Raw genomic sequence first — 19,599 nt, 5'->3', positions numbered from 1 at the left:
TGGGAATGTACTACTTTTGGCCCTCTTTTACAAAAGAGAAAACTAAGGGTGAGCGAAGTTTATGCAAATGTGCCAAGGCTCAACGTTAAATAGGGACAGGTCTGAAATTGACACTCAGGTACTGCCAGGCTTCCCATACCTCAGGGCCTGGCCACAGAACAGTATTCTGCCTTCCTCACCTGGGAAGCATGTTCTGTAAATATTTGTTATGTTAACAAAAAAAGAAAGAACAAGGAGTAATTCCTATTTCTACCTCATAAGGGAGAATAAAGAACCCAACAGTGAAGGGGGCGGAGCAACATGGCGGCGAGGAGACGCTGCGAGTAAGATCTCCCATTAAAAAAAGTTAATAGGGAGGAAAAGCGGCAGGTCCCAGTGAGAACTGGGACACGGAAGATAAACGGGTGACTCCAGCAAACTACCCGAAGAAGAAAGTGGCCATAAAAGAGGACCAGAAGGGAGGGAAGCGCAGAACCCTGCTCCCCTCCCCCGCCCACAGAGGCGGCACTCTCCGACCGGCAGAGAGGAGGGAAACAACAAACCAAAACAACAAACAAGAACAAACTACGCAGCAAGCGGGACTGTGAGTGGAAAGGAACTATTGCAGCCACCACACCCCGTGAACGGGAGCTGAGGCGAACCCTGCAGGATTCGCCGCGGCGGTGAGCGAACGGCTCCGGGCGCCATTAGAGAAGAACAAAGACCCCGGGAGACGCGCACTCAGCCCGGGCTGCCGGTAAGCTGGCGTGGAAACGCGGCGCGCTCCGCAAGCTTGAAAAGCAAGTGCAGACCGGAATCGCGGCTGCCCAGGTCCCCGCGCCTGCGACCTAGGCTTGCAGGGAGACGACCTAGGCTTGCGGGGAGACGCGCGGAGGTCCTCACTGAGGTGAAGGTCCCTCCCTGAGTGAGCAGGAACCAGGCGCCCAGGCACGGGAGCGGTGCAAAAGGCGCCATTCCCGCGCCACTGAACTGGGCTACAGCCCGCGTCCTGGAACTGAGGGCTTTGAACTGAGACCCGGGGCACGAAAATTTGGGGCGTGGGTTCTCCACGACGGTGGGGCACAAGGCAGACACAGCACCCCAAAGCTGTTGAGGTGTACCCTACCATTCCCGCTCTGTTCCCTGTCCCACGGGGTGGGGGGGACGAAAAACAGCCCCCCAAGGACAATAGGAGAGATCTCTGGCGCCACCTAGTGACCAGGAAAAAAAAAAGTCACAAACACCCCATAGAACAGGAAATTTCTTAAGACTGCTTGAAAAGGGCAGAAGGCTTCTGCAGTGGCCAGCCGGGAAGTTATTCCACGCCAGGCCCCTTACGACCAGCAGTCTGAGCCCACAGAGGGAGCAGGCACCCACGTCCGGGGCAGACCGGGTGCGCAGAAGAGTGTGCCTGAAACCGGAGGCGCAGGGACTGCATCCCGCTTCGCCATTTGAGAACAGGGACATTTCTTCAGTAAAAACTGCCTAAAACCAGCAGAAAGCTCCCCCAGAAGGCAGAGATGGCTCCTGGAAGAGCCAGAGGGGAGCGGAGAAGTTCACCCAAGATGCCAGTCAGTCCGAGCATCACAGTGTCCCAACGCATATGACAAATTAGAAAACAGACAGTAGGGAGTAGAAGAACCACACGCAACCTAACAACTCCTCAGGAAAGAAGCACACCACAAAAAGAAAACCACTCCCCAGATTGCAACGACAGCAACTTGGAAGAACTTCTGAGCCTTCCAGAAAGAGAATTTAAAATTGCCATGATTAAAAAAGTGATAGATCAGAAGAAGGAAATTGAGTCCCTAAAGAGGGAAAACAATGGTCAGAAGAATGAAATTGAGTCCCTAAAGAGGGAAGTAAAAGAAATGCAGGAGATCAAAGAATTAATGGAGGAACTAAAGAACTCCGGGAAAAGCAAGGAAAGCAGAATAGATGAAATGGAAGAACGAATAAGTTCTCTTGAAGACACAGAAATAAAAAGAACCAAAACAGAAAAGGAAAGAGAAGTACGAAGGAAAAAGAATGAAGAAAGACTTCGAGAACTATCTGACTCCATGAGGAAAGGAAATATAAGAGTTATAGGAATTCCAGAAGGAGAGGAGAGAGATGTAGGAACAGAGAAAATATTCCAGGAGATAATTGAAGAGAACTTCCCAAATGCGAAGAAGGAGCTGAAAATTGATATACAAGAAGCAAGAAGAACACCAAACTTCCACGACGAAAGGAAAAACACAGCAAGACACATAATAGTAAAGCTCCCAAGAATCCAGGACAAGGAAAAAATAATGAAGCTGACAAGAGGGAAGAAACAGATAACATTCAAAGGAAAACCAATCAGGCTGACATCAGACTTCTCTGAAGAAACACTACGGGCAAGGAGAGAGTGGAGGGACATAGTCAACAGACTCCAAGAAAACAGATGCCAACCAAGAATACTCTATCCCGCAAAGCTCTCTTTCCTCCATGAAGAAAGAATATGGACCTTCCCAGACAAAGAGAAACTCCGGAATTTCATTACGAATAAACCCCCACTCCAAAAAATACTACAAGGAATCCTAAAGCCAGAACCTTAGAGGGACGAATAACAACGAAAGAAGACCAAAAAAAAAAAAAAAAAGTTATTAAAAGAATAAATAAAATCAAAGGAAAGACAAACATAATGGCAAATACAGATGCTAACATATCAATATTAACTCTAAATGTAAATGGACTAAACTCTTCAATAAAAAGACACAGAGTTGCAGCCTGGATTAAGAAACAAAACCCAACCTTTTGCTGTCTCCAGGAAACACATTTAGCTACAAAAGATAAAAATAGGCTCAAAGTCAAAGAATGGAAAACAATCCTACAAGCAAATGGGCCAAAAAAGAAAGCAGGAACAGCTATACTTATATCAGATAAAACAGACTTCAAACTCAAAAAAATAAAAAGAGACCCCAATGGTCACTACATTATGATTAAGGGGACAATACTTCAAGAAGAAATAACACTCATTAACATATACTCACCAAACGAAAGAGCACCAAAATATATCAGACAACTGTTGTCCTCTCTGAAAACAGACATCAGAGAAAACACATACGTAGTGGGAGACTTCAACACACCACTATCAACAATGGATAGATCAACAAGACAAAAAATAAGTAAAGAAACTAAAGCTCTAAATAAGGACCTAGAGCATTTGGGCTTAACAGACATCTATAGAACACTAAACCCAAAAAAAAACGGAGTACACATTTTTCTCAAGCGCACACGGATCATTCTCCAGGATCGATCACATACTGGGGCACAAGACAAACATCAACAGATACACCAAGATTGAAATCATACCAACCATCTTTTCTGACCACGAAGGCATCAAACTAGAAATAAATCATAAAAAGAAGGCAAGGAACTATCCTACCTCATGGAGATTAAAAGCCACACTACTGGAAGACCACTGGACTAACGAGGAGATCAAAGAAGAAATTAAAAAATTCTTTGAATTGAATGACAAGGAGGACACCAATATCCTAAATGTATGGGATGCAGCAAAAGCAGTAATAAGAGGAAAATATATAGCAATAGAAGCTCACATCAAAAAACAAGAAAGAACTCAAAGAAACAACCTAATCTCGAAGCTCAAAGATCTAGAAAAAGAACAACAAAAAACCCCAAATCCAGTAGAAGAAAAGAAATAATAAAAACCAAAGCAGAAATAAATGAAATTGAAACTAAAAAAACAATCCAAAAGATCAATGAAACCAAGAGCTGGTTCTTTGAAAAAATCAATAAAATAGACAAACCCCTAGCCAGGCTCACAAAGGAAAAAAGGGAGAAAGCACAAATACACAGGATCATAAATGAAAGAGGAGAAATCACAACGGACACAGCAGAAATCAAAAGAATAATCAGTAACTACTATGAACAGTTATATGGAAACAAGTTCAACAATCTAGAGGAGATGGACAAATTCCTACAACTCTACAATCACCCAAAGCTAGATAAAGAAGAAATAGAACACCTAAACAGACCAATTACAAGCAGCGAAATTGAAATGGTAATCAAAAACCTCCCCAAAAACAAAAGCCCAGGACCTGATGGATTTACAAATGAATTCTACCAAACATTCAGAGATGAATTAGTGCCTATCCTTCACAAACTCTTCCAAAAAATTGAGAAGGAAGGGACAATACCAAACACGTTCTATGAAGCCAATATTACACTAATACCAAAACCGAATAAGGACAACACAAAAAGGAAAACTATAGGCCAATCTCCCTAATGAACACTGATGCAAAAATCCTCAATAAAATTTTAGCTATCAGAATCCAACAATGTATCCATAAGATAATTCACCATGACCAAGTTGGATTCATTCCAGGGGCACAAGGATGGTTTAACATCCGAAAATCAATCAATGTTATCCAACACATCAACAAAAAGAAATATAAAAACCATATGATAATATCAATAGATGCTGAGAAAGCTTTCGACAAAGTGCAACACCCATTCATGATAAAAGCCCTTGAAATTCTTGGGATACAAGGAACATACCTCAACATCATAAAGGCCATCTATGACAAGCCAACAGCCAGTATCATTCTCAATGGTGAAAAGCTGAAAGCAATTCCATTAAGATCTGGAACAAGACAAGGATGTCCACTCTCACCACTGCTTTTCAATATAATACTGGAAGTCCTAGCCAGAGCAATAAGACAAGAGAAAGACATCCAAGGAATCCAAATAGGAAAAGAAGAAGTCAAACTATCACTATTTGCAGATGATATGATAATATACATAGAGAACCCCAAAATCTCCACAGAAAAACTAATTCAACTCATCAGTCAGTTCAGTAAAGTGGCAGGATACAAAATCAACACGCAAAAGTCAGTAGCCTTCCTATACACAAACAATAAATCTGAAGAAGAAGAAATCAAAAAAACCACCCCTTTTATTATTGAAACAAAAAAAATCAAATATTTGGGAATAAATCTAACAAAAGAGGTAAAGGACCTATACAAAGAAAACTATAAAACACTGTTAAAAGAAATAGAAGAAGACACAAAGAAATGGAAAGACATCCCCTGCTCATGGATTGGAAGAATAAACATTATTAAAATGGCCATCCTACCAAAAGCAATATACAGATTCAATGCTATTCCAATCAAAATCTCAATGGCATTCTTCAAACAAATAGAACAATTATTGATGAAATTCATATGGAATCACCAAAAACCCCGAATAGCCAAAGCTCTACTGAAAAAAAAAGAAGGGAATGGAGGCATCAAACTCCCAGACTTCAAACTATACTACAAAGCCATAATCATCAAAACTGCATGGTATTGGAACAAGAACAGACATACAGACCAATGGAATCGAATAGAAAATCCAGAAATAAACCCACAGATTTATGGTCAACTAATCTTTGACAAAGGAGCAAAGACTATGCATTGGAGCAAAGAAAGTTTGTTCAATAAATGGTGCTGGGAAAACTGGGTCGCTACATGCAAAAGAATGAAGCTTGACCACTACCTCACACCATACACAAAAATCAACTCAAAATGGATTAAAGAACTAGACATAAGACCTGAAACCATAAAATACATAGAAGGAAATATAGGTGAAACACTACGGGATTTGCACATCAAAGACATCTTTACAGACACATCACCCAAAGCAGTGATAGTGAAGACAAAGATAAACAGCTGGGACTACATCAAATTAAAGAGCTTCTGCACAGCAAAAGAGACAATAACAAAAACAAAGAGAAACCCCACCAACTGGGAGAACATTTTTGCACCCAACACTAATGATAAAGGACTGATCACAAAAATCTGCAAAGAGCTGATGAGACTCAGCAACAACAAAGAAAATAATCCAGTCAAAAAATGGGCAGAAGAGCTAAAAAGAAACTTCTCTGAAGAGGAAATGCAAATGGCCAACAGACATATGAAAAAATGTTCAACATCACTTGCAATCAGGGAAATGCAAATCAAAACTACCATGAGATACCATCTCACACCAGTGAGAATGGCACATATTAAAAAAACTAGCAACAACAAATGTTGGCGAGGATGTGGAGAAAAAGGAACTCTTCTGCACTGTTGGTGGGAGTGCAAACTGGTCCAACCACTATGGAGAGCTGTGTGGAGATTTCTGGACCTACTAAACATAGAGCTTCCATATGATCCAGCAATTCCACTCCTAGGTATTTACCCAAAGGACACAGAAACATCAATTCCAAAGAGCACCTGCACCCCTATGTTTATAGCAGCACTGTTTACAATAGCTAAGCTTTGGAAACAACCCAAATGCCCAAAAGTAGATGACTGGATCAAGAAGATGTGGTACATATATACCATGGAATATTACTCAGCATTCAAAAAAGATAAACACATGCAATTTGCAGCAACATGGATGGCGCTGGAAGGGATCATGCTCAGCGAAATAAGCCAAAAAGAAAAAGAAAAATACCGGATGGTCTCACTCATAGCAGGAATCTAGAAAACTTAAATAAGGGACCAGGAAAATGAATATAAGAAAGTGAAAATCAAAATCAACCAAAAACTATGAACCAGAGACACTTTTTGGGGGGTGGGGGGCGGGAGGGGAAGGATTGGGGTCAGAATGGGGCGTTTGCAACTGTATGGGGGAATATAAAAATAAAATTTAAGATTTAAAAAAAAAAAAAAAACCCAACAGTGATTAAGGCAGCCATTTGCAAGAAAAGCTCTTAGATTAGTGGTTCTCAACCAAGCATGACTATTCACCAGGTCTCACACACAGTCCCAGGATGTATGGCATAGTTTGGAGACATTTCTGGTTATAACACAGGTGGGCAGGGTGCTACTGGGACTTGTGGGTAGAGGCTGGGGGTACAGCCTTGAATCATACTGGATTCAAGACAGTCCCAAAACAGAGGATGATCTCACCTCAAGTGTCAACAGTGCAAAAACTGAGAAACTTAAAGGAAAGTATTTGGTAATACTTAGGTCTTGGTGGGTGACATGTGTTGATGAAGAAGATAAAATTTTTGCTGTAAAATAATGGATATTGGAGTTCTATTTCTTTCAACTTGGTAATGCCTTAAGGAAAAAGCAGTTGCTCAGATTGTTTTCTAAATGCAAATATTACCTATGAGAGAGACTTTGAACAGCACAGCAGATTAAAAGAGGCCCTGTTAAAGAGGCCCAGGTGTGCTGAACTGAAATTTCATGATATACCCAAATGGGAGTGAAATTACTTTTTCAGATGTGATGTCAAAACCTTCCACACAAAAATAATGAAGTCCTTAAATGTAAGGAGTAAAGCATTCTGAGTAATTTTGAAGTTTAGATAAGAAATTCTAAGTATCAGGAAATACATAATACAAAAATGTGACCAATTTAAGAAGCGGTCATCTCACTCACATGTATTTGGTGCAACCAGGGCTGACCTGCTGCTCAGAGGTACCTGGATAGTTCTTTGGGATCAACTAGCATGTCTTCTTGGAGGTGGTTTCCTAGTCTGGTTACTAAATATTTTTCAATAAAATCTCTAATTTTGAATATAATTGTTGCTTTCCAAAAGGATTGTTGGGACTTTGATGACTTGGATTGTGACTTTTTCCTTAAATGACATCAAGAATATAAAGTCCCTGGATCTCCCTGGTGGCGCAGCGGTTGAGTGCTGGGTTGCAAAGCTGCCCGCAGCCTCTTCAGCACTGGTTCAATCCCCGGCCCCTGGGTAAGGGTCTCACATGGCGCGCAGACCTCTCCTACCGCCCGCTGCTCCCCTCAGCAGTGTACCTCGTCAGTCTGCCTGTTCTGTTTTCCTCTCTGGCTCTGGTGAATTCTCTCACCCTCCCGCTCTTCTGACTGTACCCAGTGCTTATATAAATAAATAAATCTTGAAAAAAAAAAAAAAAGAATATAAAGTCCCTGCTGAGGGCGCTTGCAAACAGAACCAGGTTCAATCAATTCTTTTTTTTTTTTTTTCAAGATTTATTTATTTATACAAGAACCGGGGTACAGGTCAGATGCACGGGAGGGTGAGAGGATTCACCAGAGATGGAGCAGGGAACAGAACAGGCAGACTGACAAAATATACTGCCGAGGGGAGCAGCGTGTGAGACAGGAAAGGTCTGCTCGCCACGTGGGCTTCTCGCTGGCTGACTGGGATCGAACCCGCACTGCAGAGGCTGCGGACAGCTTCACAGTACAGCGCTCAACCACCTGTGCCACCAGGGAGGCCCTCAAGCAATTCTTTTTTATTGAAAAATATAAAATTGGGTACACTGCACTTGATTGTTGAAAATTTGTTCCTGAAGGATGAATTTGAACCATACCAGTCTTCAATCATGAGTATATATTGAAGAAATCTTTATTGTGTATGACCTTCCTAGAACCATTTTTCACAAAGCTTTCTTTATATGTTAAGTATTTTTCTCTGCATTTGGAATAGTCAGTCCTATGAGAGAGCATTATTTCACTTTTCTATATTGTGCCAACAATTCAGCCATTTGGTAAATGCCTAGAAAGATAAAGTAATAGACTGACTAATGAACCTCTGGTTCTCTTTACCTAGTTAGCAGTGATTTTTTCTTCTTCAAATAGCATTGTCAGTTTCTACAGTGAACAATCTTACTCTTGAAACTTTAGCCATTGTCTCGTCTCCATTTTTATAATGTGCTTACCACTTGCCTATCACCATACACTTGTCTCAGATTTGAACATGCCATCCCCATTCTTCATAAGCCTGAGTCCTACTGACTGGTCAGGTCTCAGCTAAATGTCATGTCGCCTATCTCACAGAGGCTTTCCCTGAATACACTGAATGTTCCCCACCCATCTCATTACTGTCTTTCCATTTTTTTTTTTTCTATCAGAGACTGTTCAGAACTTATAATTATGTCTTTACGTCTTTTGCTTATGTGTTTATTTCTCACGGCCATTCCCCTAAACACTTCAAAGAAAACAAAGACAGGATGACAGGAACTACTTATCACCCCCAAGATCTCTTTTTCCTCCTTCCGTTTAGTCACAGAACACCTCCAGTTATAGCTTTACACATGATCGCTCACCTAGAGAGACACTTTGCAGCTCCCTTTGCAATTAGACTTAGTGACTTTATGAGTGACTAGGCTGCTTGCATTGGACGCTTTCCTCTGCCTCCTGGTTTTGAAATGGAGACTCACCAATGCCCAAGTATTTCCCTGAGAGTGCCTTGTCTTAGACATGCTTGCAATTCTAATTGTGATTAACTATAGGAGGATATAGATATGCTGACACCATCCAATGCACTTTCTATAAATTAGAATATGGTGTGAAGGACAAATATCTACTCAGCTAATCATGAACTCATTGAGTCCTCATGATGATCTGTTGTGGTAGGTAGAATTATTTGAATTTAATAGCTGAGAAAATAAAAACCCAGGAAACCTGAGTGACAGCCCTAGGCCAGGAGGTAAGCAGGAGCACAGAGTTGGTTTTATTTCAAATCCATGGTAAAGAATTTGAGCTCTCTTCCCACTGACTCGATGGAAAGGTTTAACAATCAGATTGATTATTGGTGTGGTTGAAGCTTAATTACACACTTTACAAACAGGATGGGCCAGTCTCCGGAGAGGTTGACATTTTGTAATTCAATTTTTCTTCCATACCACATTTTGTATTTTGTATTGACGTAGAATGTAGGACTGGACAGCACATGATCTCTGCACCTACAATTAACCTCATCTAGCATTTAAGCAGTTAGTGTTAGAGAAAAGTAACATCTTAATTGAGGTCCATGATGCTGTGGCAGTTGTGGAAAAAGCAAGCAGAGTCTGAAATGATTGAGAAGATGTATTTTGAAAATAAGTCACTGTGTTTAAATTAAATGAACCCGGGCCTCCCTGGTGGCTCAGGGGTTAAAGACACAGTGCTATCAAGCTGTTGCGAGCCACTGTCACATGAGTTCAATCCCTGGCAAGGGAGCTAACCCACATGGCACAGCAGCCTCTCCTGTCTCACCCACTGCTGCCCTCAGCAATGTATTTCAGTAGATCTGCCTGTTCTGCTCCCCACTCTGTCTTCTCACCCTCTGTACCTCTGGCCTGCACCCTAGTTCTTATACGCATAAATAAATAAATCTTAAAAAATAAATAAACCCTACACTTTTATGACAAAGGAACAGGAAGACTCTTGTGCTAGTGACTTAATTCATCTGGCTCTAGGCATTTGGAATGGCAATAGTTAAAAAAAAGTTCAGTTAACCAAAGGCTAAGACCTACTGTAGGAAGCCCTGGGGTGACGGTGAGCATCATAAGACTTTCTTAGCCTGTTACATAATATAGGAAGATACCAATCTTGAAAGGAACTTTATCCATTACGACCTGCCTATCATACCAAGTAGCATGCCATTTTATTTCTATCATCTGGACAGGTTCTGGTTTTCCCAGGGGAAATATCTTGCCAGGGGGTACAAATCAGTCATGATTTACCATACTTGCCTCAGTCTCTGACCCATTAGCTACTTCTTTGTGAAAAACAGTAATTTTCCCTCAAAATGCCAAATCAACTAAAAAACTTTGAGGAAACACAAGTTTGCAAGTTCTTTTAAAAGCAAAACTTCAAAGTTTTTAAGTTAAATGGCCTGATTTGAAATGAAGTTGTTTTCTGGTATGTTTTCACATTCCATAAGAGTTTGCAATGACTCATTTCATTCACAAAAGAAGGAATTAAAACCTGCCTTTGATATGAATTTTTAATACTTTCAACTTTTGTGCATTGTAACTCAGAATTTAAAATTCTTCTCTTAATTTTCATCATGATTTAGACCATTATTGCTAATGAATTTGGAAAGGCAGAGAGCTTGCTAGTCTTTGAAAACAGAAAATTCGAGTGTGGATTCTTAGATGGAACATTAAGGTTATGGGTTTGTAGCAATTTTGGGTCATCTTCTAACTCAGCAGTGATCCAAGAATATTTCTCACATCCTTCTTTGTCATCCCTCCCCCTCACTACCAATGAACAAATACCAGTGATGATAATGTATCAGACACAATGTTAAATGCAATCTCAATTAACTCATACAAATGCCTTATGCAGCTGTGGCATTGCCATTGTGAGGATGAGGAAACAGTTTAGAGAGAGAATAAACAGTATACCCAAGAGCATACAGCAAACAAACATCAGTGTTTGGGCTACTTTCGAAACACTTGCTCTGCATTATTATACCACGTAATTGAAAACTACCTGGCCCTCATGACAGTAAATGTTTTATAGCCAAAACACATGAAGAGTATTAGCTGGGCATCCTAGGAGCACTGCATTTAACATTCCCCACAATCACAGGTTATGACCAATAGACATTATGCGGCAAGGAGACACCTCAGTTGGTGGATCTTGGACCAATCCCTTATCAAAACAGCCTTTTGGCATCAGTCTCTTATCATTGGCAAATCTTCCTCCTTCTGGTCTGTTTTAAAGCCACATAATTATAACACAGAAGGCATGTGGTTCAAAAGGATGAACATCTATATGGCCTTTCATTCCAGATTTTATTTCACTGGAGTTTGCCAATTTGACCTTTCCTGCCAGGTTGCCAGTAACTTGCTGCCTGCACAGATTTATGTAAACAGCAGAAGCATGATCCTCCTTTCTAAGTTAATATTCATGGTCTTTTGAACTATGCAGTCTTTCATTTATGCCAACTGGGTCAGGACAGGGAATTATAGAACATCCTCCCTCCAATTAAACCCTCAAGTTGTTTGGATATGGAAAAATAAAGATACAGAAGCAAAATCCATTGCTAGATTTAACAGAAGAAGAAAGGGTAGGCAAACAGTGGTACAGAGTGGCCACCTGCAAAAATAACCAAGAAGGACCAGGCTGACAGTGAAAATACAAGATGGTCTGTTTATGGCTCTTTTTTAATTAAATGGCATGTCTTGAAAATGAAATAGAAAAACTCTGTAAATGAAAAAAAGAAAGTGACTTTTGAGCTTTGTCTAGAAGCTGGAGTGAATAAGCAAACCTGATTATAATCAGTGTTAAACAATATTTGCCACTTTTTAGGAAACTGTGAATGTAAAGAAAGACTTGTGCCTCATGAACAACTGAGAGGAAATTAGCAATATATACTATGCAGATTTTAATTCACCAGTACTTTGGGAGAAAGCCATCTACTTGTTTTAAGTAGATGTATTTACATTCTATCAGAATTTCAATTTTATCTAGCCACCTTAACTCAGAAATTACTTATGTGAGTCACAGTTTTTTTTTTTTTCTATGTAAGACTCAGAAAAAACATCCTGCCCCTGAATGTGATTTCTTAAAGTAAATTGCAGGAGAGAAACAAATTACTAAAAGGATGTTAACATATGTGTGTTCTGTCTTAAGAAAATAAAATAGATCATAGTTTTCTATGACACAGTATGGGACAGTGTGATAGTGAGATTTAGTACTGACAAAGTCTAAATGAATCAGTATCACACTCTTTTTCTAAAAAAAGATTTTATTTACTTGTGTGTAGAAGAACTGGGGTGTAAGCCAGAGGTATGTGAGGTGACAGGATTCACCACAGCCAGAATGGGGAGCAGAGTAGGTGGATTTACTGAAATGCACTGCTAAGGGGAGAAGCATGCAAGACAGGAGAGGTCTGCTGGGCCACATGTGGGTTAGCTCCCTGGTTAGGATCAAATGCTGAGACTTAACCCTTAGGCCACCAGGAAGGCCCAGTATCATACTCTTGACAGTGGTTATCAGAAGGGAGGAAAGGTAGCTGCAAAAGGACTTCTGCTCTAATTGACATTTCTGTAACTTTTGCTTTTTGATTTGTTTTTACAATGAGTACTTGCTACTTTTGGTAAAAATTTACAATAAATCATTACAACTAAAAACGATTTTGACAACTGAAAAAACCATATGTCCATTATTTCTAACATTATTAGAAATCTGCCCTTATAAGCAAATATTCAAGTGCAAACCATTTTACTCATATTTCTCCTGGAAATTAAGTATTTCTATTTCAAATAATTCTATTTCAATTCACTTGGTCACAGGGAACTTAAGGAGACAAAATGGTAATTATGTAGTTATGTTATCCTTCTCCGAGAGAATGATGTTAATGTTAAATGTTGCTTCGTTATTTTTAATTGATACTGTCTAAAGAGAAACCTCAATGTCCAGCTAGTGTGATCCAAGACAGCTGGACTGGCAGTAGAAGGACCTATGGTTTGCTCTGGGCCACCCTTTTGTATTGTCTGTGTCAGCTTCGTGATAATAAATCAGAATGAATGGGAAGCTTCACTTATTTTCTTAACTCAAAGGAGTTTTGTGAGCATTGTTTGAAGCTGGAAGAACATTTACAAGATGGAGAGCACTGTGGTATGATTATCTGGCTGCTTTATGAAGAATATGGTTGGTTTTCTAATATGTATTAGCGCAAGAGACAGATGGAAGTGATAGGAATTATTTAAGGCTGCGATGTCGATGTCGGGGTGTGATAAGGCAGGCAGCCTGACCGTGGTCTGTTATTACAGGCCAGTGTTCCAGTGTTGTGACTCCCACTGATAATCAGGCAGTAGCACACAGGGAGGAAGGTGGCAAAACCAACTGGGGCAGCGTGAGTCAGCCTTTATGGTGACGATAACACTGAGTAGGTTGGGGAGCTGGATGGTTATCTGTATGGACTCATCAGTTCTTACAAAGGTAACAAAGTATTGTGCCCTTGTGCTTGGGTCAGAAACAGCCTCCTAACCAAATTTCAGCTTTTAAATTATGTAACATGTCAACTCTGGAGAGTCCAAGCACAAATAGAGTGTAACCCTTGAATAAATAGCACAAAACTTAGTTTTCTTTACAAAAACAGACATGTTAGTGCAGAAAATTATGAAACAAAGATTAGTAAAAATAGTAGCAGTAACAGAAAGAAGATTACTCTTAACTGTACCACTGAGAGATAACCAGAGTCAAAAATTTTGGCTTATATCTTTATAATTTGCTCATCTACTTACTCATCCAGTGGAAATATGTATGTATATATTTATCCGATAAATATATACAATATTTACAATATATAAAATATTTATAAATAAATGGCATCATCATGTTCATACTAAATTAAAATAAAAACCTAATGGTATGCATTTGTAAACTATGTTGTGATTAACATCCTTATAGTTAAAATTTTGCACATAACTTTATTTCCTTAGAATAATCAGACATGTCAGATGTGGAATTACTTGCAAATTGGTACATAAATTATGTATGTAAGTATTTTTCACTTGACCTGAGTCTTTTCTGAACTCATGGATTCACTAGCCAAAATTCTTTGCCTAAGAATGTCTGGTGTAGTGTCCCTTAAAGTGGTGTTGCCAACTCCTGAACAGCTCAGGGTTCTCATAAATCTGAAATGATTTCTACTTACTTTCCGAGGTTTCACTTTATCTTGTAAATCGTACTGGCCAATTCCTTTATAGCTGATTCCAAGCCACCAAGGAAGTCCTTGTTTATCCTAGAAGATAGAAAGGCATGAGAACCAAGACCTAAATGTTAAGTCTTCCAGAGGTGAAGAAATATTTACCAATTTCATCCCTTAACAAATATTTGCAAGTCAAAATAAAGTGTCTTGGTAAATAAAACACTAGTCAAAAAACTAACTTGTTATTAAAATGCCTTCCTAGTGTGTCTTCAACTAAGACATATAAGTCAAAATAGACCAATATTATTAATAGCATCAAAAGAATGAAGTATTACTGTTTTGATTAAACACTTGGCAAGAAGAAAGAAAATGTAAGCACTTCAACTAAGAATTAATCCAGTCTAAAGCCAGTTACCAATTAAAAAAAATAGAAAAAAAAAGTTCTTTGTTCTCTCAATTAGTAACCAGTTATAAAGGTCAGGGAAGTTTCCAAAGAATTACAAAGATGAGAACAGTGGTTCTAATCTTGATGTTTATAATACACTTATCAACGAACATGGGAAAAACTGAAAAACCCTTTTATAGAACTGTATGGTTCAATGATAAGATATTTAAGCAACCACTTTGAGACTTACATAGGGAGGAAAGGATTTTTTTTCATAAATTTGTCTTTTAGGTTTTGCCAAAGCAAATGATGTATTGACTTAGGAAAAATTTAGGCTTATACATACACCCATATGCAAACAAATTTAGAATCAATAGAAATTCAAGTTGAATTGGCATGAGTTTTTAGTTTAGAATATTCTCTTATACAAGTATTTATTATCCAATTCCTCACCATTTTGGGTTGAAAATATTGTCATAACTTGAAAAGTCACTCAAGATCAATCAATTTTGAAATATTTCCTCTTTCAGATAACACTCCCTTCTTCACACATGCTTTATTTCTTCTCAGCATATCAAAATATTTCTTAGCCAATCTCTCATGCTTTATAAACATCTAAAAGTACTACAAAAATCTAAAACATACTGACTGAAAAGTGGTACTGCAAATCCTGCAAAAATTTGAGGATTACCAAAAGTGTTGAAAGCGACATTGGAGGCTGCATGATTCATGCAAAGGCATTATTAATGAAGATTTGGTAGCATAAGCAAAGTGAACATTAGAAAAGAGAACAATGAGCAAAAAGAGCTAAAGGAATAGGTGTACCAAAAGAGAACCATCTGAATATCTGAGGACTAATAGAGGCTTTGGGAAAGCATATGAATGTAGCAAATATTTATTAAAAATAATGTGCTTTATAACTTGCTAAAAATGAAAAGATACTATTTTTTGAGGCAATCAATACAATTCTAAATGCTGAAAGTTCCAGAGATGTTTTACATATATATGTATATTGACTGAATCTGATTTTAGGACCTTGGTATTGTTCAGTATTCTCATAAAATAAATCTCATAAATAAAATGGGCATTATGAAAGCTCTGTCATGTAAAATTATTTTACCTTTACTGCATAATAGTGAACTCCGTAAGTCGGTAGAGCTTCTACTATTTTCATGTACCTATGGAAAATGAATATATAGTATAACTGCTTATTAAAATAATCAGAGGATCTTATTGGGAAACTGATTAAAAGAAGCACAGTTTGTATCTGCTTTCCTCATTATAACCATACTTAATGTCACTGATTAAAGTTGAAATAGAATAAACCATTCTAGGGAGTAATATGTTTTGTTTTACATTACCCTAATGTTAGGAAAAACCCTTCAATTTCAAAAAAAAACCTTTAATTTCAAAAAGTTAGAGTAAACATTGTTTTCTGCATATTAAGATTTCTATGGCTTAGAACAAACTAGGCTATAATTCTAAATTGCAAGCATTTAAAAAAGTAAACACATACTGATGTAAGCAATGAGAATCAACTTCCAGGTTATGTTCATAATAAGTAAAAAATAAAGCTATTCCATGTTGATTGTGGTAAACACTTAGAAATATATGTATTTAACTCAATTCAAAACTCTTAGAAATATATGCTTTGAAAGAGTAAATTTTATTGTATATAAACATGATTTTTAAAAATATAGCCCTCTAAAAAAATTAAAGCAATGGTTACCATTTGCTGTTTTTAATTCAATAAACATTTAGTGTACCTCTTAACATTTTTGAAGTAGACTAATTTGTATAAAGCTGCCCTTGTGTCCATAAAGAATTGAGGTTCCTAGGCAATACAAATTAACTTTTTAAAGACATATTAAAGATCAATTGCTCTAGCCTTTGTAATTGATCTTTTGAAAAAGTAAGTGGCCTATAGATATATGAACATGAGAGTTAGGTAATGGTGATCAAATTGTGTGATGCAGCAATTTAACCACACAGCTAGTTGAATTCTAGTCTACAGCCTTGACTACTCAGTTCAACAGTCTCTTATTTGAAGCTACAATAATGATTAAGGCAAGTAAGGATTCTGTTAGGCAATGGTACTTTGTAATATGCTCACTATCTTAACCTAAACTCCTTTATTATTTTGTTTTATTTTTCTTTTGTTTCCTAGCTCACAATTAGAACATCAAGGATTCAACTTCAGGACTGCTAACTTCTGATTTCTGCCTTGAAGATCACAGAAAGTGTGTTCTGATAAAAAAGGAGATTAGTGAGGGGTATGGGGGAAACCAGAGGATTAGTGGTCTCTAAGTCCTTATTTTAGTTTTCACATGTCTATGCTATATTCAGCAATTTTTCAAAATTTCTATGGCCACAAAAGTTATTCTATGATTACTATAGCAATAATGCTATATGAGTTTTTACAATTTTACAGTTATATAATTTTCAATTGAGTTTTTACAATTTTAAGTTTTAATATAGCTTGTGAGCTGTTCTTAATAAATGGATGGTTAACTCTAAGTTTAAAATGCAGAAATGCATCACTATGGTCTGCCCTAGGCAGCATGAAGAAACAGATTATTCAACATCAACACTATGAGCTCCATCTAAAGTAGAGTAAAAAGTCAGGCAACCAACCAAGGTCTTCAGTAAGTTTTTGTTTGACTCACATTATATTAAAATTGTTTGGAAATTTAAAAATTGGGATTTAAAAATCAGAATTTTCAGCTTCTACTAGAAGATATCAGAAGATCTGTCAACACACTATACCTGAATTCTAAAGCTGAATAGACTTGCCTCTCCCCAGCGGAAAAGCTCTCCAGTTCATCATTCCCCATTACCCTACACCTGACCAACATTTCATATTTTTGTTACCTACTAGACAATGGTAGATATATGAATTTATGACACCAATGTATGAATGATCTAAGACATTTTCTAATTCATGGCAAGATATTTCTAACCAGATGAAGGATGTGCACACAAAAACTACACAACTGAAATTATTTTAAGATGACTCCTTCAATTAGCAGATATTAAAATTAGATGTAGCAAAAGAAAAGATACTTACTGAACTACTGCTTGACCTCGAGTCAGACCTTTGAGTTTCAAATAATGCTCAATTACCCTGTCCTCGCTGTAAAACAAAGAAATTAAAAGTATGAATGTTTTGACTACCTCTGTCATTTTTATTTTATATTTACATAAGTTATTATATAATACATACAAATATATTAACATTTTTAATTCATTAGAAAAGGAAACTATAAATTTATCAAATGGAAGACTAATACCCTTTGCCATAACTGATTGGAACATAATAAATACCAGGTAATGTCATTAAGTGCTAGTTAGGAAACATTGTTGAAGCATGAAAAGGGTTAAAAAAGAGAGACCAGCAGGAGTTGTGTTAAGGAATTCCCCCTTAAAATTTTTCAGAAAGATTTCAAAAGAATCAAAACTATTTCTAAGTCTGTATTCCATCTAAAATACATTGTCACTATGTGGGGACATGCCCTTCATTATTGTTTTAGGATAAAAGTTGGTAACTAAAAAGAGAGAACTAGGCTGAAGTCTGGCAACCTTTGACATCTTTCAAGTGTTATAGACTACTTTCAGACAGGTAGCTCTTTCAGTCATATCTCAAGTCAAATAAATAAGAGCAAACATTTTTTATCGCTATACAACCAATAATCAACGGTAATCAAAGAAATTAAAGCGACTATGATGTAACAATACTTCCTTTAGAAAGTTCCAGTCATGGCACAATGCAGCCTCAATTTGGGGAAAATATTCCAACTTTCATATTAAAGCCATTCAATAGTGAATAATTTATAATTAGTTTTTCAGTGAAAAGGAAAAGCATCAGATTTAGCAACTTAAACCAGGGAAAATATATTTAAAAGGAATATAAGTAATTCATACTTTTCTGGAAGAAAATGCAGTAAAGAAAATGATTACTGTGGATTCATTACAACATAAACAAATAAAACAACTCAAGATATAGAACTTTTGACCAGAAATGAAACCTTTCTGGTCATAAGAAAACTTCTGTCCAAGGAAATAATTGCACTCTGCAACATTGAGGCCATTTTACACAGTGACTGCACATATATCCTAAGCACAATGTGCACGGAAAAGCGCACTACAGATTTGATGCACTCAAATAAATGGCACATACCTCCAGTGAGTTTCATAAGACACTTTCACGGATTGAGGTCTACTTATGGTTACTCTGATACATTGGGGGAAATTTGATATTTTCCTCACTTACATTTCATGCAAAGCATGCAGTTGTCAATGGAGGCTATTGACAACGAGGTCATCTGTCTTCTTAGTTTTACTTACCAATAAGCAAGGGATGGATGCTCCTGCAGGGTTTTAGTTGGAAAGACTGGTAGTGTCTTTAAATCTTTCCTGGCATTTTCATCACTAAACAGAAGAGTAAAATGTAATGTCAGTCACTGTTTCCTAAAATATTATTCAAGTTAGCCACCAAATGAAATCTGAAAAGTTTAAATTAACAATATAGAATCATGGAAAACTAAGAACATTGAAGTAACAATATTAAATATTGAAACAATAGCATGTGGGACTCTCAAAATGTTGCTGTCAATACCCACAGGCTACGAACTTGAGCTAGAGCTAACCCTAACTAAGTCTTAGGACTAAGTCTTAGGATATTTTAGAGTTTCTAAAAGACACACACAATTAACTAACTAAAACAACAGTGTTCAAACTACTATTTTAGATATTTACCTTGTTTCAATTTCTTAATATAATATGTAGGGTTCTTGGTGAATATTAAAGATCTGATTCTGTAGTATTTCTTAGGACATATTTCCAAAAGCATAATCATTGAGTCA

The 19,599-nt window shown here is 37.6% G+C and overlaps 1 protein-coding gene across 1 annotated transcript in view; it reads right to left on the bottom strand.

The window, feature by feature from the left end:
* The window catches only part of FRMD4B (FERM domain containing 4B), a 179,373-nt gene that overhangs the window by 29,509 nt on the left and 130,265 nt on the right, over positions 1-19,599 (bottom strand). Inside the window, exons 6-9 of the mRNA XM_054691932.1 lie at positions 19,082-19,165; positions 17,805-17,870; positions 15,858-15,915; positions 14,359-14,445 (exon numbers count right to left, since the gene is read on the bottom strand). Coding sequence (XP_054547907.1) covers positions 14,359-14,445; positions 15,858-15,915; positions 17,805-17,870; positions 19,082-19,165 — 295 coding nt within the window. The remainder of the gene's footprint in view (positions 1-14,358; positions 14,446-15,857; positions 15,916-17,804; positions 17,871-19,081; positions 19,166-19,599) is intronic.

This window comes from Talpa occidentalis, unplaced genomic scaffold (assembly GCF_014898055.3).
Source record: "Talpa occidentalis isolate TD23 unplaced genomic scaffold, MPIMG_talOcc4v2.1 talOcc4.10, whole genome shotgun sequence".
Taxonomy (NCBI): Eukaryota; Metazoa; Chordata; class Mammalia; order Eulipotyphla; family Talpidae; genus Talpa; species Talpa occidentalis.
The sequence above is the reverse complement of the archived record's forward strand: the minus strand, read 5'-3'. Positions and strand labels throughout refer to the sequence as shown.